Here is a 26,723-nt window from a genome sequence, read left to right as displayed (position 1 = left end):
TTTTTTTGAGATGGAATCTCACTCTGTTGCCCAGGCTGGAGTTCAGTGGCATGATCTCGACTCACTGCAACCTCCACCTCACAGGTTCAAGCCAATTCTCCTGCCTCAGCTTCCTGAGTAGCTGGGATTAAAGACATATGCCACCACACCTGGCTAATTTTTGTATTTTTAGGAGAGATGGGGTTTCACCATGTTGGCCAGGTGGTCCTGAACTCCCAGCCTCAAGTGATCTGCCCACCTTGGCTCCCAAAGTGCTGGGATTATAGGCATGAATCACCACACCCAACCCTGAGTTTATTATGCTTTTATCATCACCTATCAAATGTTCATGTTAAAGTTGGTACTTAAATTTCAGATAATTAAATTTTTTCATGTTTCCCTTTTCAAGTATGGTCTGATATTTACATTCTAAATTGAATATTGAGTATTTACCACAGTTATTTAAATATCTTGTTTGTAATCAGTGTTTACTGCCAAAACTTTTATTTTATGACTTCATTTTTTTGTTCATAATTTGGCATCATTTCTTAATCGGTGGGAGTACATTTACAATTTTTGTTGAACAAGTAAAATGTTATATTTAGAAAGTGTTTTCTTTCAATTGCCTTTCCTTGTGAAAGACAATTTAACTTTATTACATGAAAGTAGAGGGCCTCAAAACTATAAATGATCTATTGCTTTCTGGCAATGGCGGAGGTTAAATGAGTAAAGTATGGTTTTTATTCCCTCATGTGTAATATAATATAAAAGTAACATTACTTAATTGCTTACAGGAATTTTTTTAAAGATTTTGTGAGGAAATGGCCATTTTTAAGACTGATAAAATTATTTTTCATTGAATTTTTCCTGAAATATGGTACATCCCTTCTACATAAAGACGACTTTTTTCAACACAGGAAAGGTTTTTCCTGTTATCTTTTTAAAAAAAAAAAAAAAAAAAAAAAAGGTGTGTTTAAAAAATAGAGAGAGAGAGAGAGAAATTGTCCTTCCCTGCAACAATGACCAGAGTTCAACCATTTAAATCACAAAAGTAAAATCATAAAAGATGACTCGTTAATACCAGGACACCAAGTGTTTGGTTAGTAGCTCTGTAAATTATAAAAGAACGAAAAAAAGAGTAGCAGTGGTGGTAGCTATGCATGGGGAGAGGTTCTGCAGCAAGCTTAAAAGTAATAAAGGAACAGTTCAGCAATTTATAGAAAACATAAATGGGGCATTGCCATTATAACTCCATTTATACAGGGCATATGTAAAAAATAGCCCTAAGTTACCAACTTCATCATTCTTAAGTTAAACATTCTTCTAGTAACAGCTAGCCAGCATTATTCTAAGATATTCAAACATTTTATATATTATAAATGAATCCAGAATGTTCTGTCAAATATCATGTCAAACAGTTGAATGTAGGTTATCTGAAACAAACCTGTGTAACTTTCATCATCATCAGATAAAGGCACCTCTCTTTTTAGTAGCAACTCCAACTCCTCTGTTTCTGCTACATCCACTGGACGCTCCCCATGTTTATTAGCTTGAAATGGATTTCCACCATGACGAAGTAACAGCTTTACTATCTGCAACAAAAAAATGCAGGCAGGCTTAGACCCTTCACAGATTGTATCGCTGCACCCATTCTCTTGATAATAAATACTTAATAGTATCCTTCTCATTGTTAATCTCCTTTACTCTGTATCCATTCAGCATCTACTCTAAACCCTTATTCTCTTCAAGATCCAATTTCACTGACACTACCCTATCTAATGACCTTAACTTCTACAAAAATATTTCCTCCTCAAAAATTAGTACTTAATCTCATCATTTTTCATCCTGTTTCAGCATAAAGTCTACAAGTATTGAGAACCTATAATAACTATAGTTATTATAGGTTCTGCTAATAAACCAATGAATAACAAGTTTCCCAGCCTCTTGGAATATATATCCTAGAAAAAGTTTCAAAGAAGTATTTCCCTTCTGCTTTAGGCTAATATCCCTGTCAATGCTGTTAATCTTAACTTTATTTCCCATAGCCTTAGGGAAACTCTACTTCCCATTCCCTTAGGAATTTTAAGTATCATGAATTTTGAAGCTTAAACTTCAAGACCCATCACTTTCATGAGTCCCTTACAGGAGGATGCTGTATCTAATTTTGTCCTCATCATTTTGAAAGGTCTGCTCTCCTTCTCTAACAAATTACACAGGCTTCAAGTTCCATATAACCAGAATCTGCCCTGTTAGTTATTATTTGTTTCTTCTTCATATCCTCTTCCTTTCATAGTTTTTTTTCTTTTGGAGACAAAGTTTCAATCTTGTTGTCCAGGCTGGAGTGCAACGGCATGATCTCAGCTCACCATAACCTCTGCCTCCTGGGTTCAAGCAATTCTCCTGTCTCAGCCTCCTGAGTAGCTGGGATTACGGGCATGCGCCACCACACCCGGCTGATTTTTTGTATTTTTAGTAGAGATGGGGTTTCTCCATTTTGGTTAGGCTGGTCTCGAACTCCTGACCGGCAGTAATCTGCCCACCTCGGCCTTCCAAAGTGCTGGGATTACAGGTGTGAGCCACCACGCCCAGCCTTCCTTTCATAGTTTTAACCTCTTTTTGACTGGCTCCTTTCTAGAAGCCAATCTTTCCACAGTTCATATTTCTTGCACCTTAAAGGCATTAAATAAATGAAACATGGACAAAACAAGAAACTTTGTTGAAACCTATATCCTCCTCCCCTATCTAATCTTTCTTCTTCACTGTCAATCTCCTGAAAAGACATTTGCCCTTGTAGCTGTGACTTACTGGCCTTTCATTCTTTCACCTACCACTCTGCTACCATTGATCTTATGAAATGGCTCTTTTAAGACCTGAAAAGATCTAAACCAATGATGGTTTCCCTATGACTCTGCCCTTAATATACTTTCCTATATTCTAATATATATCATCTCTTTGGAGAACTTACCCACTCTAAAGTGATGACAATTATATGATCCATCCATTCAATATCGTCCGCTTTCTCTCTCAGCCCTCTTGAGCTCCAAATGCACATTCAAATACTCACTAGATACATCCAACCGATTGTATTTGTATTTTAATACAAAAGCATAAAGCCAACAGGACTCAAATGGAGCTCACTAAACTTGTACTATTCTTTTATCCATTTCTATTCTCAAAAACTGGCAACAAAATCTACCCAGTCACTAAAGCCTTGAAGCCAGTACTTGAAAGCCATAATCAATTCTTTTTTTTCACTCATACTCTACATTAAAGAAGCAGTCAGGTGTTATTGATTCTTCTCGTTTTGATAGTTTGTGTATTTCCATTAACACTGGTGTGTTCTATTATACATAAACCTATACTACAATTAATTAACCCATTTCCCCCTTTGGACTATAAGCTTCATATAGAATCAAGTCTTTATTCATCTCTGTATTCCGAGCACATAACTATAATGTTTTCTGGTACTTAGAAAATACATCAAACCTTAAAAAATATTTAAATGGTTAACAAGAAACAGATGAATATTAACTGCATTTGCCATTAAAGGAACAATTTAAAACAACATGCCAAAATCAGAAATTCGCAATAAATTTAATAAAGAAAATATTTTTTTCTGGATTACTGCGGAAAATTTAAAATGTAATAATGTATAAGGAAAACAAATTACTCATGATACCAACTGTTAACTGCTTAATTTTTATCAAATTACACATCCTTATGATTTTAAAAGATCAACTAGCTTTCCAAGTCTGCTGATGAAGAACAATTGCCCCAGCCATCTACCAGGGTGACAGAGGTACAATTACTGGACTGTGAAAGATTGCGGAGATGATGAGAGGACTAAAAAACCTTTGATCTAATATTTGTTTCCAGTCATATCTTAAGAAGCACTTCCAGAGGTCATTGGTGCTATCAATTTGTAAGCTTTTTTCTTTCTAGGATTCTGTGTTGTAATGACTTTGGTTTCAATTTTCCTGTCTCTTTTAAATCAGAGGTGGGCAAATTATGACCCATGGAACAATCTGATCTAACAGCTAAGAATAGTTTTATATTTTTAAAGGACTGTTAAAGGAGAAGAGAATAGGAGACGAAGGAGGTAGGAAGAGGCAGAGGAGGGAGCTTGTGGCCTCCAAAGCCTAAAATATTTACTATCTGGCCTTTCGTTGAAAAAAATTGTCGCTGGGCGTGGTGGCTCACGCCTGTAATCCCAGCACTGTGGGAGGCCGAGGCGGGTGGATCACGAGGTCAAGAGATCGAGACCATCCTGGTCAACACGGTGAAACCCCGTCTCTACTAAAACTACAAAAAATTAGCTGGGCATGGTGGCGCGTGCCTGTAATCCCAGCTACTCAGGAGGCTGAGGCAGGAGAACTGCCTGAACCCAGGAGGCGGAGGTTGCGGTGAGCCGAGATCGTGCCATTGCACTCCAGCCTGGGTAACAAGAGCGAAACTCCGTCTCAAAAAAAAAAAGAAAAAAATTGTCAAGTCCTGTTTTATGTCAGTAACTGCTAATTTCTCCAATTTTCACTTTCCAAAATATTTGTTTCTTCTGTTCTTTGCCCTTGTGGGTTTATGACCTTTGAAACTTCCCCTTACAGTCATTTTAGGGATTTGAGAAAGTAACTGAAATAAAAATCTTCTAGTCATTATAAATAATACTGCAGTGGATATCTTTATGAGTTGAAATGTTTCCAATTTTAGGCTTATTTCCTTAGACTAGAGCCCCAGAATAAGAAAACAGAATAAAGAATTTTGATATTGCTGAAAGCTTTCTATTTCCATCAGGAATACATCAATACTTATTACATGACTATGATGAGTCAGGTATGGCTGGTTAATTCACGTGTTAACAAACACCCTAAGTGAAATAATCAACATTTTACAGATCATTCTCAAGTGCAAATAATTGTTCTTAAAGTTGCTTAAAACACAACAGTCAACAAATCAAAAGTAGGAAAAAATGACAAAAAAAATGATAGGTATCTAAAATAGAACTAGAAATAAGACTAGTATTTAAAATGTGTATTATGGTGAGGTGTGGTGGCTCACACCTGTAATCCCAATACTTTGGGAGGCTGAGGTGGGAGGATCGCTAGAGCTCATGAGTTCAAGACTAGCCTGAACAACACAGGGTCTCCACAAAAAAATTTAAAAAGTAGCCTAGCATGGTGGTGCATGCCTGTAGTCCAGCTACTGAGGAAGCTGAAGCAAGAGGATCGCTTGACCCCAGGCAGTAAACTGTGATTATAGCACTATACTCTACTGTGGGTGGCACAGTGAGATGCTGTCTCAAAAAAATAAGTATATTATGAATTACTATACATTTGCAAACAAGAAGTCAAAAATTAGGTGCTTAGTAAGCTATGTTCATCCTCTTTAAATAATTTAGACCTGGCTCCAGAACTGTTATATTTATGCTTTTCCCATCTTAGAAATGCTTTATGGATGGCTGAAGTTGTCATGACTATTAATGAAAGAAAGAAATCTAATTATTTGGGAGGGGCTTAGAATACATATTACAGATACAGAAAAATGAATTTTTGGTGGCTCTCATTCCTCCTCCTAAGGCACAAGTAAAAGGAACAAGGAGAAAATAGCTCTTGAATTGTGACTCCTACTATCCTAGGCATGTTGGTATGAAGAAAAGCAAAGGTCCCTTGAAGATAGCATGCCAATCTCCCTCTGGGAAGAGACTAGAAATAGTGTGAGTCCTCATAAGTTCATGAGCTCAAAAAGTCAGGTTCTGGAAATATTCTGCAGCTATGTGCATATTTAAAAACTTGCGTGCAGCCAGGCCACAGTGGTTCACACCTGTAATCCCAGCACTTTGAGAGCCTGAGGCGGGTGGATCATGAGGTCAGGAGTTTGAGACCAGCCTGACCAACATGGTGAAACCCTAGCTCTACTAAAAACACAAAAATCAGCCAGGCGTGGTGGCGCATGCGCCTGTAATCCCAGCTACTCAGGAGGCTAAAGCAGGAGAATCGCTTGGACCTGGGAGGTGGTGGTTGCAGTTAGCCAAGATCGCGCCACTGCACTCCAGCCTGGGCGACAGAGCGAGACTCTGTCTCAAAAAAAAAAAAAAAATAAATAAAAAAATAGAAAACAAACAAAAACTTGTGTTCACAGAAACCATGTCTTAGTCACAGGCATAATTCTTTAAAATTATACTTAGAAATCAGGAAACCTTTATTATCATATTCAAAGGAAAATTATCCATTCCTGGTAAACTATCATAATACTTTTTTTTAAAGGGTAAGATTTAAAATATCAAAGACAGAAAATAAGTCAGTTTCTGATAAATTCAGAGGAAACAGCAATTTACCCTCCATGTGGTCAGGCCTGATGGATTTAAGTTTTGTCATTCTGCCTATCCTCAGTCACTTATCCATTCACCTGCCTATCCATATATCTACACATGCATCCATGTCGGGTTTATTGAACATTTCTAGGTGATAAACAGTTTCAGAGTAAGTAACCGAAAACAACACAAAATGCCAGTATGTATGGTAGTATTTGCAGTCTAGTGCAGGAAACATGGCGCTAGACAAGAATATCAGTAAAAAATAATGTAGTAAATACTGTGATATAAGATTTGTACAAATTGCCAAAGGAGCACAGAGGAAAGAATTGATCATGGGTAAGCAAGAATCAGTTTAGAAAAATTATTTAATAGGCTACATTTTTCTTCAAAGTAAGGTTTCTTTACTGAGAAGTATGAAAAAAATATCTTACAAAAATGTAATTGAGAAAAATAGCATTTTTAATTTCTGAATTTTAGGTGTATTTGACTGCACTCATAAAGTCAGCTTTTTAATTTTTTATCCGATATTTCTACAATATCTTAAATTTCAATGTGCATTTATATGTAGTGTCTTTTTTTCCTTTAAAATATCCATTTTTAACAAATATTATTCATCATATAATTTAAAGATGAGGAAACGGAGGTTGAGAGGAGGGAAGTAACCCATTCAAGATTACACAGCTAGCCAGAACTGCAGTTGTATCTATCTTTATTCCAAATTCTATTTTTGTCTCAACTAAAGTAAAATACCTTTCAAAAGATAGGCAATGCAATATTGTACAATTTTTACTATACATAAAGACTGCCTTAACACATCCAATTGGCTTATAAAAGAATGCCTTGAAATAAAAATATTGCCAAACTAATCAACCGTCAAATTAAATGGGTTTTATGAAAAGAAAATGCTAAATCTGAATATGAACTAAAAGTTAGAAAGTAGAAAAAAGGGAAAACAAAATATAGATGAGTTGATCAAGCAATGAGTGGAAGATGACACAAGATCATATGATTAAGAAGTTAATGAAATTACTTGGGGTTGAATTTATATTTTGAAAATGTGTACTATTGATTTTTTTCTATCATACTTACATCTCTGTGCCCACTACTAGCAGAATCATGGAGTGGAGTGTCATCATCTAATCCTTGTGTGTTAACATCTGCTCCAGCTGCTATAAGTATCTTAGCAACATCATAATATCCAACATTGCAAGCTTCATGCAGTGGTGTCCAACCTAAAGTCAGATTATTAATTTAACATGATTCACTTGCGCTAATTCAAAATATATGCTTTTCATATACATACCTATGTGTGACATACCAATTATAAAACTGCACATAGTGCAAAAGAAAAAGGAGTGAAGACGCAGCTACTAAAAATAAACACCTAAGAATGACACCAATTTACTGAAAGTTCATTCAAAATATTCCTGTTGACCCTTGAACAAGGTGAAGGTTAGGGGTGTTAACCCCACGCAGTCAAAAATCCACATATAACTTTTGACTGCCCCAAACTTAACTATTAATAGCCTACTATTAACTGGAAGCCTTACCAGTAACATGAACAGTTGACTAACACATATTTTGTATATGTATTATATACTCTACTCTTACAATAAAGCAAGCTAGGGAAAAATTATTTAATAAAATCATAAGAAAAATATTATTCATTAAGTAGGAGTAGACTGTCAAAAAGGTCATCTTCATCAGCTTCACGTTGAGTAGGCCGAGAAGAAGGCAGAAGAGGGGTTGGTCTTGCTGTCTCAGGGGTGGCAGAGGGAGAAGAGGTAAAAGTAAAGATGGGAGAAGCAGGCACATTTGGTGTAACTTTACAAAAATACACTGTAATTTGTGTCTTTTTGCTTTTTGATTTCTCTAAAAATGTTTTAATACAGTGCCACCATTCTCTTTCTGATGTTTGCTCTAGTTTCAGTGCCTGGATCATAAAAGGGTTCATATTAAAAAAAAAAAAAAAAGTCAAAGTAGCCTTAAATTATTGGAACCCTCTAAGGTCAATCTGTTTTCCAGCATGGCTTCTTCTAAGTCCTCTTCCTCAACACCTGAAACTGTTTTTGAAGCACTCAGCTCCATCAAGTAATCTATTAATACCTCTGATGTGGTATCTACTAGCTCTTCAATTTCTCTAATATCCAGATTTTGAGGTTTTTCACCCCCCACCTTTTTTTTTTTTTTTGCCATATCCACAATCTCTTTCATGATTTCCCTGACTGGTTCTGTGGAAAATCCTGTGAAGTCATACACAACATATGGACACTTTTCTCCAGGAGACAGCTTTCACAGCTTTTTAACAATGATGGCATCTTCAACGGTGTCTTCTTTCCAGACTTTCATGACGTTCTATAGGAGTTATCTTCTACAGCATTGACAATCCTTTCCCCGGAGTACATGTGTAAGGAGGCTTAAAGTTCCTTATGATCCTCTAATTAGAAGCTGGTTTAGAAACAGTGTGTTTGTATAGCACTTCAATGCCTTTGGTGTTGAATTCACAGGGTTCTGAGTGGCCAGAAGACACTAAAAGACAGCTTCCTTCCTGGCAAAGTTCTTCCTGACTTCAGGAAGAAATAGATGACATCAATTCAGAAAAGAGTTCTCACAGTCCAGGCCTTCTTGTTCTACAACCAAAAGACTAGCAGCTGGATTTATCTTTTCCTTTTGAGGTTCAGGGGGCAGTCCTGATCATAAACCCAACTGTATTTACATAAAACAGCGAAGTTAGCCAATCTCTTACATCCCTAAATCTTGGTTCTTGCTTCTCTTCCTTACTAATAGATGTACTTTGTGGATTTTTCTTTTTCCCAGGGTTACTTCTGTTCACATTAAAAAACTGTTCAGGCAGATATCCTTTCTTCTCACTGATTTTCTTAATGGTATCTGGGAATTCATCTGCTGCCTATCAGTGGGCAGAAGTTGCTTCTCCTGTTATCTTGACATTTTTAAAGCCAAATCTTGTTCTAAAATTATTAAACCATCCTTTGCAGGCATTAAGTTCCCCAGCTTTAGATCCTTCACCTTCCTTAAAACTGTTGTATAATGACCTCATGCTTTCTTGAATCATATTAGAGTCCATATGTATGTCTTTTTTATAGCAATCCTGCATCCACATAAAAGCTGCATGAGATAAAAGAATGTTTTGCAAAAAAGTGCAAGGTTTTCAAACCCACTAGCATAGCTGCGGCAATGGCTTTATACATTTCTTTTTCTTTTTTCCAGTGGTCCTTATGCTGGATTCACTTATCTTGAAATAGCAGGAAACCATAGCTACAGACCTTAATTTATAGACATTTTCAAGCAATTCAATTTTTTCTTTTAATGTCATAACTTTTCTGTTTCTTAGGAGCACTTCCAGTATCACTAGTAGCACTTAAAATGGGTCCCCTGGTGTTATTCAAAGCTTACAGTATTCTACTAAACACGAGGAAAAACAGGCAAGAATCACACATTTCACTGTGGCACACAACTTACTGGAGAGATGCACTGCTTATGGGAGATAATTTGTGTTAGTCACATGGTGTTTCAAGCAAATACTCCCAACATCTGAGCTCACCACAATGGCAACAGGAGGTAGCTATGCAATTATTACAGGAGTAAAATATGTACTACAGTAAATTTTATGCAGTTATGATTTAATACTGCATCTTTACATTTATTTACATTTCTCCTGACTCTGAATGGTGCCATGTATAGCCTATGTTTGTATACATATATTGTAACTTTTTAGAACAGATTTGTGTATATTTTATGGGAGTAAGTGATAGAATAGACTAGTATCTAGGTATCTTTTATGCACTCATATTTAATTTTTTCTAGTTTTTCAATATTTCTAGGCTATGCAGTTCATCTGAGTTTTTCCAAATTGTTCTGAATCTCAAAAAAAAAAAAAAAAGTCCAAAATATTTACTGAAAAAATCCACAAATAAGAGGACCTACACAGTTCAAGCGTCAATGGTATTTCCACTGTGCTAAATTATTACACAAAAGTATTAAATACTTAAGCTTCCCAATAAATGTAAGTTTGATATAATTAATAATCATTTAAACTATGAAAAAGAATTTTAAAGAGGCAAAATATTAATAAGCTTGATTAGTGTCTTTCAGTAAACAAAAATCCTGATGCTTAGGGCTTTATTCTGTTGATACAATATTTTCTGGACTTAATACTTATTTTATCTAAAATAGACTTATCTTAATTACTTTTGTACTAAAAAAAGTTACATGCTCACAAAAGAAATATTAGATAACTTAAAAATACAAAGAAAATAAACACGGTCCATAATCTCACCACCCAGATATAATAATTTGAAGAATCCAACATAATATCTACTAGCTGTCTCTCCCACATATTTATAAAACTTAGGTAACAACCTGCTTCCTCTACTTACTAAAGTGAAAATAATTCCCTATGTCATTATAATTTTCTACAACATAGTATTGTACTAAGATAACATAATTTACTTCAAAGAGCTCCTATTACTAAGGATACAGACTGCTAGTTTTTAATTAGAAACAATGCTGTAACAAGTATCCTTACAACAAAGTCTTCATGCGCATCCATGATTAACTATTTAAAATAAATCCTTGGAAGTGAAATTGTCAGATGAAAGAAATATTTTTTAGGTTTCTGATAAATGATGTCAAGTTTTCCACTAGAATAAATGCCATGCATTTGAAGTCTCATTCTTTAAAGTAGATACTGTGTATCGCACCTTTTCCCCACTCATACCAAATAAAGACATAAATTCCAGGTATATTATAATAGTGCCACATGTAAAAACAAAACAAAACAAAATTTGAAAAACATAAAATACAGGAATAGTTTTGATATAGAGAAAGAGAAGGCCTTCTTAAATAAAATACCAAACCAAGAACCCATAACGTTCAATTGAAATGATACATAAAAGATGAAAATGTTAGTACAATAAGCACTGTAATGAGTATTTATTCAACATAAGCCACAGACCGTGAAAATATTTACACATTATCTTGATAGAGAAAATCTAGACTAAATAAAGGCTACTGTAGGTTAAAAACAATACTAAACCAAAAGAAAATAAGCAAAGCAGTGGATCCAGCAATTCATAAAATACACATAAGTTTATAATAAACATAAGAAGAAATGTTTACTATCACTACCGATCATGAAAATCCAAATTAAGATTATTTTTTCATTCGTCAGATTCTTAATAATTAAAAGTTAATAACATTCAGTTTTAGTGAAGATATGAGGAAAATGGCTCTTTCATATACTTTTGGTGGTAGTATGAACTGATACAGGATTTTGGGGGGGCAATTCCATTATTTCAGAAATTTAAAATATGTATCCCCGTTAATTTAGCGATTTCACTTCTACTGAAATACTTCCACAAACATAAACAAAGATGTTTATGGGTATTTACTACAGTGCTGCCTATGGAACGCTATACTAGAAAATATTATGCAGCTATTAAAAATTAATGAAGTAGGCATACCTGTATTTACTAATAGAAATATCTGTAAGATATTAAGGCAGGTTGATACAGATGGAACAATTTCATTTTAAAAAGCCTGTTAAGTAAATATTTACTTTATACATATATAATAAAAAATTAACTGAAACAGCAACCTCCAAAGTGTTCAATAGTTCTACGGAACAGAAAGAACTTGTGTGGGAGGGAGGGTAGGGAGGGAGAGTAGGTTGTGTAGTATGTGAAATTAAAGATAATTTCTGTACTGTTGTCGATATACTTTTGTTGTTTGAATTATTTACAGTAAGAATCTACTGGTATGCTATTTGAATCCTGAAAATGAAATTAACACCACCACAGTCTTACAGTCCTCATGGTTCAAGTTAATAAATGTTTTTAAAATGCTTATGAACAAATTACTTTGAAACATTATATAACTCAATTTCATCTAGGACAAAACCTAACTTGGATAAAGAACTATATGTAAGTAATATGTGAACTAAAGTATAAGTTTAGTATGTAAAAATATGAGTAATTATTGACATGGAATTGTAGCAGAGATTAGGGTTTTTATGTACACTCTCCACAAATTCTGTAATAAAGAATATTTTAGAACTCTTTCATTTCAGCAACAAAAGGGATAAAAGAATGTGGATTAAACTGTAACCAGGATCTGTTTAAATTTTAGTGTCTGATAGTGGGTCTTGAATTACTAGTCTTACCTGCAAAATCTTTCACATTCACATTTGCCCCTAAACTTATTAATTCTTTAACTTGTTTCACATCTCCTCGAATAGCAGCCATGTGTAAGGGAGTTTCACCACGTTCATTTCTTTTATTAACTTTGTCTTTCTGACGAGATGAAGAACTGGGAGTTTTCTTTTGGGCAGGTGTTGTTTGTGATGGATGACTTGGTGTGGAATCTGCAAGAAACAAGAAAGTTAGCAGAAGTTCTAGGCTAAATGTTTTCCTGGAACACAAGGAATACCTTCTCACTCTAACAACCTAAACCTTGATTTGAATGATTCGTTAATGGCCCAAATACACAGAGGAGATCTTCCCTTAGGGTTATCAAATATTATGAGCCAATTTAAAAAAGTGTTAACTCATAAAATTGGTTTAAAATGATAAAGTATCAAATATGTACTCTAAAATGTTTGCTTAATGATAATGTGATGAGCTTCAAAATATTTTTCCTAGGTATGTTATGCTATTATTCTAAGACCTAGAGGAAGTGAAATTGAAGCTATAGTCCACACTTCCAACTCAGACATAGCACTGCAGTTCTAGTCTTATATTATGTGCAAATCAAGGTCATTACGATTTTACTATGAAAATGAAAGTGAAGAGCTACAAAAAATAATGGCAGTCTGGAAAAGGGCCTTTAAAAACTGTGCTTTGCCTTGACTCCCTTATTTTGATATTTGTTCTAGTTTCTGTATTTAAAAAAGTGAGGAAGTTAAATTAGATGATGCCAAAGGTCTCCTCTCCAATTTCAAAACTACAAAAAGTTTTTTTGAATCCTTAATTAGGAATTCAAGACATACATACAGTGTTTACTCTGAAGATTTACAACTATTGAGAAGAAACTGCTCTAAGAGAAAAGAAATCTGTGAAAATTAACTTTTTACCAGTTTTAAAACCTAACATGATTAGAGCTCTAAGGCAGTACCATCCTTTCCTCAAAAAAAAAAAAAAAAAAAAAGTTTAAGGTTTACCTTTTGGATTTTTTTTTTTTTTTTTTTTTTTTTTTGAGGCAGAGTCTCGTTCTGTCACCCCGGCTGGAGTACAGCAGCCCTATCTTGGCTCACTGCAAACTGTCTCCTGGGTTCGAGAAATTCCCCCACCTCAGCCTCCTCAGTGACTAAGATTACAGGGGGGCGCACGCCACCATGCCCAGCTAATTTTTTTATTTTTTAGTAGAGACGGGCTTTCACCATGTTGGCCAGGCTGGTCTCAAACTCCTTGCCTCAAATGATCTGCCTGCCTCGGCCTCCCAAAGTACTCGGATTACAGGCATGAGCCACCACGCCCAGCCCTAACTTTTGGATTTTAAAGTACATTGTCTCAGTAATAGTTTCCTACCGAAGTTTTTCTAGAAACTTACATTCCCTAAGAGAAGGGCCTTATTTATCCTATTCATCACTGCTTAGAAGACTTCTTAGCACACAGTGGTATTCAATAAATATTTGTTGAATGAGTAAATTTTAATATAATCCTTAGTCAAATTATTTGTCAAGAGAATTTGCTTGCTGAATTTCTTAAAATCTGAAGACTTATCTAATGGATAAAACAACCATAAACTCCAAGTATATCTACATGATGGCAAACAGCTTGATATTTAAAAAGCTTTCCATTCTAATTCTATACATATTAATACAGACAGTGGACTAAGAATCACCCTTAAAAGGACCAACTGCAGAACAGTGTTATAGTATACTGCCCCAGAAATATAGATAAGAAACTGTTAATAGTGGTCAACTCTTGAAGGGAGGTCACTGGAGATGACAGATATTTATTTTTTTGTCTGTCATATTAAACTTTTAAGAAGGACAAAGGCTCATGTTATTTTAAAAAATGTCTTTCCATTTAACTATTAAATCAGACTCAAAGTCAAAACTTCACAGAAAGAGGCAAAGTTTTTACATGGTAAAATATCTTTAATTTGGCCACAGACAGTCCCAAGTTAGAGGTGGAAAAAAGGTAGGAGTAACCACAACATACTCTATTAAAAGCAGGAAGCCCTAAAATGTTTTTTAGCAGTGACAGACATTAGATACATTCATGCTTTGAAATTACGATACTTAGAAACTCAAGAATTTAACTATGTCGTCCCATTTTTTTTTAAAGAGGCAATACAGGAAAAAACTCACTGAAAAAATTATCTTTTTCAATGCATTTCAACATGATCTATTATGTAACCCAGTGTCTTATATAATTCCTTTGAATTCAGGGCCAAAAGAAATTTTCTCCAGACAAAAGTGATTTACTTTCCTGAATCAGTCAATGAGAACTATGTAACTCAAAATTTTTCTTTTGTACTTTTAGTTGCCAGCATGCATAGGTAAGTTCAATGTGACTAGTAATCATCTCAGGCCAGTTGTTTGGATTTTATCTACCTTTTTAGCAACCTTTTATAAATTAGCACATTTTTTGGTTTGTTCCCTTATTGTTTTTGTCCTGCTAGTAAGTCATCATCAATTATTTTTGGAGCACACAGCATATATATAAACACACATACATGTGGCACAACGCCTTAACTGAAAGTGTGACACAAAATATGATAAACATACTGCTGACATTTTTCCTTATAAAAGAATTCAGATCTTAATAAAATACAGATTATGCACAGTGTAAAGAGTCTACTCTTGTATAGCTTCTACTTTAGCAGAGGATACAAATGATAAACTGTCACACAAACAATATCATAAAATTACCACTAACTTACAAGTAATACTGATTAAATTCAAGAAATAACAAAAATTAAAAGTAGTTAAAATAATTGTTAAGACAAGGCTTCAGGTGCCTGAGGAAAACCAAGGATACACATTAACTCAATGATGGTAGGTATCACCTGGACTGTTGTCTCTTGCCGTCATCTGCATAAGAAGTGCCATCTGTTTTCGCTCAGAGAGTGGATAACCAAAAAGAATGCTGACTGGTGTGGATTTCTTATTTCCAGCTTCTTTTTTTGTTTTCTTCTTTTCTGGACCTTCTTTCTCTGGAATTATTAATAAATATGTAAGAATTTGAAGCCAATCCAAGTATTAAAAAGCAAATGTAAGATGATTTGATAGATGCTATACATATATATGAGAAATGTGTATGATATATGAACTAGTAATAGCCAGACAAAAGCACAATGGTTTTTATATTACATAAACAATTTTCTTCCTGATGGCTTTGAAAACAACATATTCTTAATTCTATTGTTTCCAGAAAATTAGTAATACTTGGAAACTTATTACTAGTAAAATTTTACCTTAATGAGTTGTTTTAGTAAAATTTAATTCCTTGATAACACTGCAGACATTCCTTAGTATTACATCTCTGAAACCTCTTTTATTCATTATAACTTTATTCGTAATTGCTGATAAGCCTAAATAGCAATGCTCCTTCAAATTACTTAATTTCAGCAATGATTTATACAATCTTCCAACAAGGGAAATATTTAGGGCAAGTCTCATCACACAGAGTAAGTATTGAAAAAAATTACCAAATCATTTTATTCCAGTCATAGGATAGCTGAACATGAAATGACATTAATCAAAGTTAAGAATGAGCAAATAATAGATTCTATGTGGCTATGGGTTAACAGATCTTGCAAAGATCCAAAAATTTTCAAAGACCTTTTCAAAGAGATCTGATCCATCATAAAGTTAGCTCTCAGATTGAACTATCTGGGAAACTCATTAGCAACGAAGCCTGCATTCCCCATTAAGGGTCAGAAAATTCATACTGAACTGAATTTTGTAAGTAAGAGATACAGATGTTTGTCTTTTATGTAAGACTTCTTTGCGAGTTAATGCAGGTGCTCTGTGCAACGAAATACAGAGATCTGGCTATTACCTGTCCAGGCATCTATTTCTTGGGAAACCCTACACAAATATCTGGAATTTATTAATCCAGGTTTGAGGGTACCTGCAACGAGGAGCTGCAAACATTAATATTTAAAAATAGCAAAAATAGGAGAAGGGAAGGCTTAGTTGTCAAAACATCGTCTTTTTTTCAAGCAGGTAAGAACAGCAGCTAAAATAAAAGATAAGCATGTATTAATCTAGCAAGTGTAAAGAAACTAATTAAAACCTGATATTAGCAAGCAAAAGAAATTAAAGTAATAATTGTTCCAGCGTGCCACTTAATTAGGATAAACTGTCACCTTTACAGCTGAGAAAAATCGGAGGTCCTAATATTTAAAAACTCTGCTGCCCACAAATCTTTCAAAAATTATTTCCTAAAATGTCCATTTTCTTAAATATTTGATTTTGCATAAAAGCAAAATTTCAAGACTTATTTAAATCAACTGTATTTTTTCCAGTATAATCTTTTGTTTTCATATTTCTTATTTCATTATCATTAATGATCCAATTTAGTATAAATCCAATCTCAGCACAGTTATTTTCCTAACTTATGCTATCTTATAAAGCCCTAAACAGGTCTTTGAAGAAGCCAATTTTTTCCTGAAGCATATATGGAGTCCTTCTCTTAATTTTCTGTGTTTCTTGGTTCTCTGGTATTTAATAAGGAACCACAATTGTTATTGTTTTAATGGTTTTCTATTTGAATAACAAATCTTTATAATGAATATTTCTCTTCTAAAATTAATGTTTGACATTATGAAATTTTTTAGAAAAGATGTTTCAAAGATAAGAAATAAAATCTAGTAATCAGAGGAAACAAAAAATGCTTAGCATCTCTCCTCAAAATATTGTCTAAATATTGGGGAAAATTTTGCATTTTTGTTTGCAAAACAATTGCCTTTTTTGTTTTGACTGTATTTTAACACAAGGTTTTTAAAAAGCCACTCTAACGTGATAAAGTAATACATACCCAGGCAACAGTAAAAAGATACTTATAAATGGTATCATTAGAATTCCATGGTGCCAAATATTCAAAGATGTAATTATTTTGGAAAGAAATAAACAAATTGAATATATTCCAAATATTTAAAGCAAAAATTTGAATCAGATGCTAGCATCCAATATAAACTCTATTTTCTTTGAGGTGTCATAGTCATATGTCTGAGTTCATATTCTGCATGAGACAGGAAACTTAAGTCAACAGCAGCTGGTATAAGGCAGCTAGGATAGAGACAACCATGCTGTTTGTCAAAACTGTGTTAAGACTAGTATGTCCCAAAATATGTGGTCAACATGGTGAAACCCCGTCTCTACTAAAAATACAAAAATTCAGCTGGGCATGGTGGCGCGTGCCTGTAATCCCAGCTACTCAGGAGGCTGAGGCAGGAGAATTGCCTGAACCCAGGAGGCGGAGGTTGCGGTGAGCCGAGATTGCGCCATTGCACTCCAGCCTGGGTAAAAAGAGCGAAACTCCGTCTCAAAAAAAAAAAAAAAAAAAAAAAAGATTCAGTACCTAAAAAATGTACTTATTTGCCCTAAAAATTGGCAAGAACTTTGAAGTTTAAATGTAGATATACTCACAAATGTGCTCAGTTAGCACAGTCAAATATAAACTTAAGATCCATTCAGACAGCCTAGAGATTTTTAAGAAAATATACAAGAGACTGGCTGGGCGTGGTGGCTCATGCCTTGTAATGTCAACACTTTGGGAGGCCGAAGTGGGCGGATCACAAGGTCAAGCAATCGAGACCATGCTGGCCAACATGGTAAAACCCTGACTCTACTAAAAATACAAAAATTAGCTGGGTGTGGTGGTACACGACTATAGTCCCAGCTACTCGGGAGGCTGGAAGTGGAAGTAGAACCACTTCAATCCAGGAGGCAGAGGTTGTAGTGAGATGAGATCGTGCCACTGCACTCCAGCCTGGTGACAGAGCAACAGTCCGTTGCAAAAAAAAAAAAAAAAATTTCCAAGAGATTCATTTAAGACTATTCAAAACAAACAGAGAAATAGACTTTTCAACACTCCAACATTCTTTCAAAGGTTAGAGATCTTCAGATACACAAAGATGTTCCAGTTTTATAATGCTGAAAATTATGCTTTCTTTTCAGGTCCTGTTAGAATAAATAGAAAGCTCAACATTGTCACATCCTAAATAAGTATAAAGTACTTATTAAGAAGAAGAGACAAAATTGTTTTTCTTAGGGAGCTTGGTTCATAAACTTATTAGTGTCTCAAAAATTAAAAGAATACAACATCTTCTTACAAAGCAGTCACTATAAGAAACAATGGAGTCACAACTCAAATATAGATTAACATAATTAAATCAATCATATTTGCAATGTACAGACTTCAATTCTGAAAAAAAAAATAAACTGCCATTACTCTCCTGTTCTAAAATACCTACATGAATCTCTAATTAAATGTCTGCATCTTTTGATTTCCAGCAACGATACTCAGATTATGGATGGCTTCATACACATACAGCTCTTTCAGGGGCATTCTGGTGCTTAGAAGTCACCTTGAAAGGTGACTTTTTTTGAAAAAAAGCATGCCTAGGCAGATTATGAGGTCAGGAGTTTGAGACCAGTCTGGCCAACATAGTGAAATCATGTCTCTACCAAAAAAAAAAATTCAAAAAATTAGCCGGGTGTGGTGGTGTGAGCCTGTAATCCCAGCTACTTGGGAGGCTGAGACAGGAGAATCGCATGAACCTGGAAGATGGAAGTCGCTGTGAGCCAAGGTCGCACCACTGCACTCCAGCCTGGGCAATGGTGCCGGACTCCATCTCATAAAAACCAAAACAAAACAGAAGAGACAAGAAGAGAAGAGACGAGATGAGAAGAGGGCAGGGCAGAGCATGCCTAATCCACAGTAACTAACTGGAAATATGCCCCGCCTCCCTCAATTTTGGTAACAGGCACTATATCAACTCAATTAAAACTTTCAGGATAATTTTAAGAATAATTATTTGGTTCTTCCACTGTCCCACCCAACCCCACAAATGAATAAAATAAATAAAAAGTATATTAAAAGCAGGTTTACTTTAGTTTTTATAGCTAAATGTCATATGCTGAAAACTAGACACTTAGACACCCAGGGGCTAAATAATATTGACATTTTTACTTAAGTTCAGAGATAACAATGTTAGCCAATTTTTAAAAAAGACAATCAAAAACATTTAATCAGCTTTCACATGCTAGAGAACACACTTATTTTTTAAGAGGACACAGTACTTGTATATTCTCTTGTATTCTATCTGGAGCAATGTAACATATAACAGGTGCCACAGCTTAATAGAGAGGTTGCAATACAGTTAGTTGTAACAGCATTTCTCTAGGTGACCTGGTATTTTAATGCACTTACAGTTAAATTTAACCTAAGCAACAAAGTCAATAAAGGCTAATGAGTTCAATAGAAAAATAATTTTATTAAATGTTTTTTAAAAAACATCACATGACTGAAGGGTAAGATGACACTGTCTCTTGAAATCAGTATACTTGGTAAACCCTGTGATGGGTATACACAGAACGCTTGGGTATCTTCCCACAGGAGTCACTGCACTATGCAACACCAGGGGTTGACTTTCACATTGTTTTCTACATGAATGGTATTCCCTACATCGTGCTATAAAAAACTGGGATGGAGGTATATGGCGGTCCTGCTACAAGGTTCACACATAGCTTGTGTTGGATATGATACACAGAGTACCTTGGAATAAAAATGGGAAAATGTGGTGTCACCAATGTAGTTCATTTATTTAACCAAAGATATCTATATACTGGGCTTGAAAATCAGTTACTTGTAATACAATAATTAATTGTAAATGTGACAGAAACCACTGGCTAAATAGGAGCACCTGATAATCTAATTACCTGAGTATGTCCTGTAAGAAGATATAAGTCTCTCCCCCCAATTTTCACTTGTATGTCCTGGATCTGAATCTACAGAATGAGAAGAGACAGGAGAAGAGAAAAAAGCACACGGAGGGAAATGCAGAATTCAACAAACCAACATTTTTCAAAAGACTACAAATTAGTTAATAAGCTATCATTGTTTTTCCAAAAGATTATTTTTAAAGTAAAGCCAAAAGTATATTTAAAACACAGGTTTGGTCAACACCCAATATTTCAAATTCTTCAACAAAAATGTCTTAAAGTTGGGAAATTCAACCATGCAGTTTCAATAACAGGTATTACTGATGTTATGTATTAAAATATACTCTCTCTTTTGAGGCTATGTATTTTTCCAATCTCTGAGTAACAGTAAAAGAGGCAGTACTCTATCATTAGTTTTCAGTTTAGAACTTGTCTTTAGAAAATCTGAATCAAGCTTTTTGTGCTATGAGTGACAAAACTACTCTGGAGACAGTAAATCATGGTGGACTGCACTATCATCCTAGACCACAGGCCTTTCTACAAATTGTATACACTTCAAATGATATACATTACTGCAGTGCTTACTACTGAAAACCACCTAGAAAGAAAGTAACCTAAATCAAAACAAAGTTTATCAGTTAAGAATATGGAATTCTGGCTGGGCGCAGTGGCTTAAGCCTGTAATCCTAGCACTTTTGGAGGACTAGGCGGGTGGATTACCTGAGGTCAGGAGTTCAAGATCAGCCTGGCCAACATGGTGAAACCCCAGCTCTACTAAAAATACAAAAATTAGCCAGGTGTGGTGGGGCACGCCTGTAATCCCAGCTACTGAGGAGGCTGAGGTAGGAGAATCACTTGAACCCAGGAGGTGAAGGTTGTGGTGAGCTGAGATCATGCCACTGCACTCACGGAATTCTGCCTAACAATTCATGACAGAAATACGAATATGGAGAACTGACCTTGGCGATATGGCGAGAGCAGATATCTTTACTTATTAATGTATTTTGATTTATAAATGCCATTTCAACTCACAATATTACTGTGATATTCATATCCTCAATTGACAAACTTTTTTCCAGGATCACTGTTACACAGTATTCACGATTTCAATTAGGTATAAATAACCAAGTGTTCAAAAAAAAACTTAGAGAACAAGCAACCCTTAAACATAGTATTTGAAAATTGTACAGTAAGCCTAAAAGTTTAGTGATGAGGTTTACTCAACTGAAAGAAGAATCATCAATAACATTTAGACCAACTCGAAAGTAAATGGGCTGAATGGCAAGACTTTCAATGAACACATATTTCAAAATGGAATACATTAAGTTAGCAACTACAAAAATTTCATGAAAAATAATATTTGACATTTAAAGACAAGCAAAAAATTTTAAATAACATCCATAGATTGCAAAGCAAACCAGCAAGCATTAAACTGTGCCAACTGGATTAAATGAATTATTGAAAGCAGATATCATTTTAATAGATTAAAGCACAGTGAATAAACTAATCTTTCAATTATATTCATTAATGTAGTTTAACAGCTCAACCAAATTTTCCTTCAGATGTAAGCAACCACTCTGACCCCACATGCTCTTTGGCTTTTACTCAAATAAGTAGTTTATACTGGGAGCATCTGAATAGTCTATAAAGCTTTAACTCAGGAACTGGAAAATTAAAGCTTCTATTAACATATACCTGTCCCCTTCCCCAACTACTTCCTTTTATGCTGTACGGAGACAAGGCTGTGTGAGATTACCACTATTTCTGAGATTCATGTAAAACACTGAGTGCTAAGCAGAGCCATTCTCTCCCACATATGTTCTCTGTAGCGAGGCAGAACAAGTGATACTTGTGTTTTAAAACCAATCTTTTTAAGTTAATATTTTACTTGGGTTGCAAGAGAATCAGAGAAAAATGTCAAAAAATAATTTTACAAGTCTGTATTGTATGTCTGAAACTTTTATAATGAAATATCAGAAAGGGAGCAGAGGCAAATCTATCAAGAATAACTGCCATGAAAAATCACCAAAGGTGGTTATTCTTATTAAGCAAAGCACTGATTTTATCTATTTTAATACATTTCCCAGAAAAATTATATCTTTCTGTTTTCTTATTAAAAGAAGCTCCTCTTTCCAAATTTGATTGAGTCACACTAAATATGGTAAACCCTTAAATGGCATATAAAGTCTTAGGAAAATAGAACTAAGGCTGGCTGGTAGAGATTTAGTTAATAAAATTTCAACATATTCTACAACTGCCACCATAGACTTTGAGAACACATCATACTGTGTTCTCTGAATTTTCTCATAACATACTATCTTTTAAAAATGCCAAAAAAGGCCAGGTGTGGTGGCTCAAGCCTGTAATCTCCGCAGTTTAGGAGGCTGAGGTGGGAGCATCAACTGAGGTCAAGAGTTTGAGACCAGCTTGGCCAACATGGTGAAACCCCATCTCTACTAAAAATACAAAAATTAGCTGGGTGTGGTGGTGCATGCCCGTAATCTCAGCTACTCAGCAGGCTGAGACAGAGAACTGCTTGAACCTGGGAGGCAGAGGTTGCAGTGAGCCAAGACCACACCACTGCACTCCAGTCTGGGTGAAAGAGTGACATTCTTGGAGGAGGATCCAAGATGGCCGTTTAGGAACAGCTCAGGATTGCAGCTCCCAGTGAAAGCGCAGAGGGTGAGTGGACGCCGCATTTTTATTGCCCACAGACTAGGAAATTCCCAGGCGGAGAAGCTCCACAGGTAACCAGCGCGGCTGTTTCAGCCAGTGCGGCTGTGCCAGCGGGCACCGCTGCTTTGCCCCGCGTGGCTGCTTTGTCGGCGCCCTGGAGCAGCGGTTCTCCGCACAAAATTCACCAGTCCCAGTGCCCTTTTGGCTGGCGATTGGAGCCACAGGAAGTCGCCCATTCATCTGTTTAAAAAGGGGACTGAGCAGGGAACCAGGACAGTAGATTCCAGGGCAAAAAAAAAAAAAAAAAAAAAAAAAAGCGCCACAAACCTCAATGCCACTGTTTAAGCCAGCGCAGTGAGTGGCCGCAGGGGAAAACAGATCCCGGCGCCTCTTCAACAGGTGACTGGAACACAAACTTAAAAAAGGCTCTGAGGCAGGGAGCCAGGCGATCAGGCTCAGCTGGTCCCACCCCCACAAAAGAACAGCAACCAGAAACTCTGGATTGAGAGTTTCACAACAAGTGCAGCTGAACCCAGGACGGTCCAGCTCTGTGGGGGAGGGGCGTCTGCCATTACCGAGGCAGCCCGCCATGACAGAGGTAGTCGGCCAATGCTGTGGCAGCCCGCCGTTACCAAGGCAACCCGCCACTGCTGAGGCAGCCCGCTGTTGCCAAGGCAACCCGCCATTGCTGAGGCAGCCTGCCGTTGCCAAGGCAACCCGCCACAGCAGAGAGACTCCATCTCAACAGAGGCGGGCCACAATCGCCAAAGCAGTTCTAACTACACCCATATAAACAGGACTGCAGGAAGTTCACTCGGCAGCTGGGCAGAGCCCACAGCAGCTCAGCAAAGCCTCTACAGGCCAACAGTGACTAGGCTGCCTCCTTGCCGGGCAGGGCAGGTCTGAAGGAAAAAAGAAAGAAGGCAGCAGCATAATGTAAACTCATAAATAAAGCCCTAAATCCCTGGGACAGAGCACCTGGGAACAAAAAGCAGTTCTGATGCAGCAGACCTAAACGTACCCGCCCAGCAGCTCTGAATGAACAACAGGGCTCACAGCTCACCATTTGAGCTCCTATAAAGAAGAGACCGTCTCCTCAAGCAGCTCCCTGACCCCTATATATCCAAAGAGACACCTCATAAAGGAGAGATCAGATTGACACTAGGCGGGTATCCTTCTGGGACAAAGATAGAAGAAGAAGAAAACTGGTGACAACCCTTACTGTTCAGCAGCTGCTGCAGGTCAACCCCAGGCAAGCAGGGCCTGGAGTGAACCTCAGCAGACCTACAGCAGAGGGGCCAGACTGTCAGAAGGAAACCAAGAAACAGAAATAACCTCATCATCAACAAACAGAACGTCAATCTGAAAGATTTGAGACCCAATCTGAAAGCCAGCAACTACAAAGTCGACAGGTGGATAAATCCTTAAAGATGGGAAGAAACCAGTGCAAAAAGGATGAAAACACCCAAAACCAGAACACCTCTCCTCCTACAAGGGATCACAACTCCTCACCAGCAAGGGAACAAGATTGGAGGGAGAACGAGTGTGATGAAATGACAGAATCAGACTTCAGAAGGTGGGTAGTAAGAAACTTCTGTGAACTTAAAGAACATGTTTTAACCAAATGCAAAGAAACTAAGAAGCTTGAAAAAAGATTTGATGAAATGCTAACGAGAATGGACAAAATAGAAAGGAATATAAGTGAATTGATGGAGCTGAAAAACGCAACACGAGAACTTCGCGAAGCATGTGCAAGTATCAACAGCCGAATTGACCAAGCAGAAGAAAGGATATCAGAGGTTGAAGATCAACTCAATGAAATAAAACGGGAAGGCAAGACTGGAGAAAAAAGGGTAAAGAGGAATGAACAAAGTCTCCAAGAAATGTGGGACTATGTGAAAAGACCTAATCTACGTTTGATAGGCGTACCCGAATGCGACGAAGAGAATGAATCCAAGCTGGAAAATACTCTTCAGGATATTATCCAGGAAAACTTCGCCAACCTAGCAAGGCAGGCAAACATTCAAGTCCAGGAAATACAGAGAACACCCCAAAGATATTCGTCAAGAAGAGCAACCCCAAGGCACATAATCGTCAGATTCACCAGGGTTGAAATGAAGGAGAAAATACTAAGGGTAGCCAGAGAGAAAGGTCGGGTTACCCACAAATGGAGGCCCATCAGACTCACAGCAGATCTCTCAGCAGAAACCCTACAAGCCAGAAGAGAGTGGGGGCCAATATTCAATATCCTTAAAGAAAAGAACTTTCAACCCAGAATCTTCTATCCAGCCAAACTAAGCTTCGTAAGTGAAGGAAAAATAAAATCCTGTGGGAACATGCAAGTACTCAGAGATTTCGTCACCACCAGGCCAGCTCTACCAGAGCTCCTGAAAGAGGCTTTGCACATATGAAGGAACAACAAGTACCAGCTCAACTAAAGGGCAAAATACACAGCTAGCACCAAAATGGCCGTATCAAATTCGCACATAAAAATATTAACCCTAAATGTAAATTGACTAAATGCCCCAATCAAAAGACACAGACTGGCAAATTGAATAAAAAGCCAAAACCCATCGGTGTGCTGTATCCAGGAAACCCATCTCACATGCAAGGATACACAAAGGCTCAAATTAAAGGGATGGAGGAAGATTTACCAAGCAAATGGAGAGCAAAAAAAAGCAGGAGTTGCAATTCTCGTCTCTGATAAATTAGACTTTAAAGCAACAAAGGTCATAAGAGACAAAGAGGGACATTACATAATGGTAAAAGGATCAATGCAACAAGAAGAGCTAACGATCCTAAATATATATGCACCCAATACAGGAGCACCCAGATACATAAGGCAAGTTCTTAATGACTTACAAAGAGACTTAGACTCCCACACAATAATAGTGGGAGACTTTAACACCCCATTGTCAACATTAGACAGATCAACCAGACAGAAAATTAACAAGGATATCCAGGACTTGAACTCAGACCTGGACCAAGCAAACCTAATAGACATTTACAGAACTCTCCACCCCAAATCCACAGAATATACATTCTTCTCAGCACCACATCACACCTCTAAAATTGACCACATCATTGGGAGTAAATCACTCCTCAGCAAATGCAAAAGAACGGAAATCATAACAAACAGTCTCTCAGACCACAGTGCAATCAAGTTAGAACTCAGAATTCAAAAACTAATTCAGAACCGCACAGCTTCATGGAAACTGAACAACTTGCTCTTGAATGTTGACTGGATAAAAAATGAAATGAAGACAGAAATAAAGCTGTTCTTCAAAACCAACGAGAATGAAGACACAACATACCAGAATCTCTGGGACACATTTAAAGCAGTCTCTAGAGGAAAATATATAGCAATAAGTGCCCACATGAGAAGCAAGGAGAGATCAAAAATTGACACCCTATCGTCAAAACTGAAAGAGCTAGAGGAGCAAGATCAAAAAACCTCAAAGTCTGGCAGAAGACAAGAAATAGCTAAGATCAAAGCAGAACTGAAGGAGATAGAGACACAAAAAACGCTTCAAAAAATCAATAAATCCAGGAGCTGGTTTTTTGAAAAGATCAACAAAATAGACAGACCACTAGCCAGATTAATAAAAAAGAAAAGAGAGAATAACCAAATTGATACAACAAAAAACAATAAAGGGGATATCACCACAGATTCCACAGAAATTCAAACCATCATCAGAGATTATTACAAACAACTCTATGCACATAAACTAATAAACCTGGAAGAAATGGATAAATTCCTGGACACTTGCCTCCTGCCAAGCCTAAACCAGGGAGAAGACGAAACCCTGAATAGACCCATAACAAGGTCTGAAGTTGAGGCAG

At 36.4% G+C, this 26,723-nt stretch overlaps 1 protein-coding gene and 1 long non-coding RNA gene across 14 annotated transcripts in view; one reads left to right on the top strand and one right to left on the bottom strand.

Annotated features, from left to right (window-relative positions):
* Nucleotides 1–26,723, bottom strand: part of ANKRD12 (ankyrin repeat domain 12) — a 156,671-nt gene that overhangs the window by 69,128 nt on the left and 60,820 nt on the right. For 7 of the 13 annotated variants that reach the window (XM_032293374.1, XM_032293363.1, XM_032293375.1 and 4 more), the window contains 5 exons: nucleotides 20,202–20,270; nucleotides 15,320–15,466; nucleotides 12,468–12,668; nucleotides 7,376–7,518; nucleotides 1,424–1,571 (listed from right to left, as the gene is read on the bottom strand). In XM_032293374.1, coding sequence (XP_032149265.1) covers nucleotides 1,424–1,571; nucleotides 7,376–7,518; nucleotides 12,468–12,668; nucleotides 15,320–15,466; nucleotides 20,202–20,270 — 708 coding nt within the window. Of the gene's footprint in view, nucleotides 1–1,423; nucleotides 1,572–7,375; nucleotides 7,519–12,467; nucleotides 12,669–15,319; nucleotides 15,467–20,201; nucleotides 20,271–26,723 lie in introns of those variants that run through there. The other 6 variants (XM_032293367.1, XM_032293368.1, XM_032293370.1 and 3 more) reach the window with 4 other exon arrangements.
* On the top strand, nucleotides 17,474–25,603 carry LOC116561532. Its single transcript, XR_004273473.1, has 3 exons — nucleotides 17,474–17,612; nucleotides 20,619–20,624; nucleotides 25,593–25,603. It is a non-coding gene; the product is annotated as an uncharacterized LOC116561532 (long non-coding RNA).

This window comes from Sapajus apella, unplaced genomic scaffold (assembly GCF_009761245.1).
Source record: "Sapajus apella isolate SASKATOON/1434 unplaced genomic scaffold, GSC_monkey_1.0 scaffold29, whole genome shotgun sequence".
Lineage (NCBI taxonomy): Eukaryota > Metazoa > Chordata > Mammalia > Primates > Cebidae > Sapajus > Sapajus apella.
Note: the sequence above shows the minus strand (reverse complement) of the source record. Positions and strands in the feature narration are given on the sequence as shown.